This window comes from Myotis brandtii, unplaced genomic scaffold (assembly GCF_000412655.1).
Source record: "Myotis brandtii unplaced genomic scaffold, ASM41265v1 scaffold1013, whole genome shotgun sequence".
Taxonomy (NCBI): Eukaryota; Metazoa; Chordata; class Mammalia; order Chiroptera; family Vespertilionidae; genus Myotis; species Myotis brandtii.
In genome coordinates, this window is record NW_005353379.1 from 486,070 (window position 1) to 488,351 (window position 2,282).

Genomic DNA, 2,282 nt, shown 5'->3' on the forward strand with positions numbered 1-2,282 from the left:
GGTCTAGGAGTAAGTGCCTCCTTATTAAAGAGGCAGGACTGGGAGGCGCTGCATACTTCACAAGTGTCACCTCATCTACTCCAGAAGCACCTTTTAAACATATAAGAAGCTGTGAAAAAAATACTGCTTCTTGTAAAAAGCTGTTACCTTGCGCGGACTGAGTTCCACAGCCGCACGCACAGCTTCCCCCGAGGGTGCTCACACCAAATGCGGCGCAGCCCCGGGGCAGGAAACGCCGCTCACATGTTCCTGCTCCGGGCGGACACCTCCGCGGAGCTGCAGAGCTCAGTCTTAGCTTCCTCGTCTATGCAATGGATTTAATGCAACACCTAACGTTCAAGCACTCGAAGCCACTTCGGCGGGCCCCTGACCTCCTCTCCGCCCGCCCCTGGTCTGGGAAATCACAGGGAAGGCTTGCTCTTACCTCCCTCCTTATCCCAAGCGCTCACCCGCCCCATTCAGGCCTTTGCAGCGGAGGACCAGCGCACCGGGCTCTCTCCGGCACTCCCGTGGCCCCAGTTGGCGCGGAGAAGAGACAGCTTGGGGAGAAAGCAGGAGGCGCCTGTGCTCCCACCGCGCACCGCCTCGGCAGCCAGGGCGCTCTTAGGCCCGGTTGGCCGCCGGATCCCCAGAACTAAGCGCTCAGGGAGAAGCCCTAAGGGCCCAGCGAGGTCTCCACTGCGCCCCGGGGCACGCAGCCCTGGCCACCAGGCAGGAGCCAGGCCAGCAGGCTGTGGGGCAGAAACGCTTGCCCTGGAGGAAGCGGGCAGCAGCAGCAGCGCCCAGGAAAGCAGAGGGAGCGAGGGCTCGCCTATGCCTGACCTCACCTGCGAACCCTTAGCCTCAGGTGTGGGGAATTCGCAGGAGCAGGGCCTGCGGAGGGTCCCGGGCTCCCCCAGCTCCCCTTCGGATGGATTCTGCTTCCCGCGACAGCTTCCTGCCTGCGACGGTCTCCCCAAGGGCCTGGGGAAAGGGGAACCTGAGGCTGCCCCTCTCCGGGGCAATGCTATACCCCGCCCCCCAACAGACCCCAGCGCTCCCCACCCCTTCCCGGAGACCTAGAAACCAAGTGTACTTTCAAACCAGAACGCCCGCCCGCCCTGGGGCGGATTCATAACCACAGTTTCTTTTTCTTTTGGAGACGTCAGAGCTGCCCCATTTTCCTTCCAAAGCTGGGCTACATCGATTTGTTTCCCAGGCCTCGGCCCGGGGTCCTGGGGAGGCACGAAAAACAGCCTGTGGCCCATCTACATGGCCGTCACTTTATTGGGTTGTCACCTTTAACTTAACTATAAATACTACAGCGAACGCGAGCAAGACACAGGTGGCTTCGGCTTCGGCCGGACTGCGGGGCTGTGAGCCGCCGCTGCCCGACCCGGCGCCGGCCGCCGGGCCCTCCCGGCTCTGTACACTATTTACAGCTCCTCCTTCCTCGTTCCTTGTCCCGACCCCTCCTGCAAGGCAGCGTGTGTGCAACAAAGTAGCATCGTCTGTCTGTGCAAGTCCTTCCCGTGAGGCAAGCGCCAGGCCGGCCTGCGGCGGTCAGCTGTCCGAGTCCAAATCGCTTTTACCTTCCTCTTCCCTCTTCTCCGGCGACGCCTTGGAAGACGGCTTGGTCCACTTCTCCGCGTTTTCCGACTCCTCCGACGAGGACCGCTTCTGCCGCCTCCACTTGGCCCGGCGGTTTTTAAACCAGACCTGATGCATATGGAGGACAAAACAACAGTTACCAGCAAAGGCGCGCTCGCTCCCCCAGAGCCGGGGCACCCGGGACCCGGAGAGCGCCCGCGACAACAAAAAGAAAGGAGACTCGCTCCCTCTGCCGCATTTCCCGTCAACTTCCTGGGCCTAAAGGGCCCTCCGCAGCCTCCCGGCCACCCCGCCGGGAGATGGGATATTGTTTAGTATGGAGAGGCCCGCGGAGCGCGGACAAGCCCGGCTGGGGCCCTAGGATCTGGGAAGGGCCTTGGAGCGCAGCGCAGGGCCCGCGCCTACCTCCACCTTCTCCTCCCGGAGGTGCACCTTCCGGGCCAGCTGCTCGCGCGTGCCCACGTCCGGGTACTTGGTCTCCTGGAAGAGGTTCTCCAGCGCTTCCAGCTGCTCATCCGTGAAGATGGTGCGGTGCCGCCGCTTCCGCCGGCAGTGCAGCTGGTTGAGGAGCTGCAGCTCGGAGCGCGACAGCGTGCCCACGTTCATGTAGGGCAGCATCTGGTGCGGCACCGGGGACACCAGCACGGAGCCGGGGCCCTCGTAGCCTGCGAAGGAGCGGGGCGCAAGGTCAG

General features: G+C 63.1%; 1 protein-coding gene across 1 annotated transcript in view; it reads right to left on the minus strand.

The window, feature by feature from the left end:
* Positions 1 to 1,255: 1,255 nt before the first annotated feature.
* Positions 1,256 to 2,282, minus strand: part of GSC (goosecoid homeobox) — a 2,720-nt gene continuing 1,693 nt past the window's right edge. The window contains exons 2-3 of the mRNA XM_014535414.1: positions 1,996 to 2,255; positions 1,256 to 1,698 (exon numbers count right to left, since the gene is read on the minus strand). Coding sequence (XP_014390900.1) covers positions 1,543 to 1,698; positions 1,996 to 2,255 — 416 coding nt within the window. The 3' untranslated portion in view covers positions 1,256 to 1,542. The remainder of the gene's footprint in view (positions 1,699 to 1,995; positions 2,256 to 2,282) is intronic.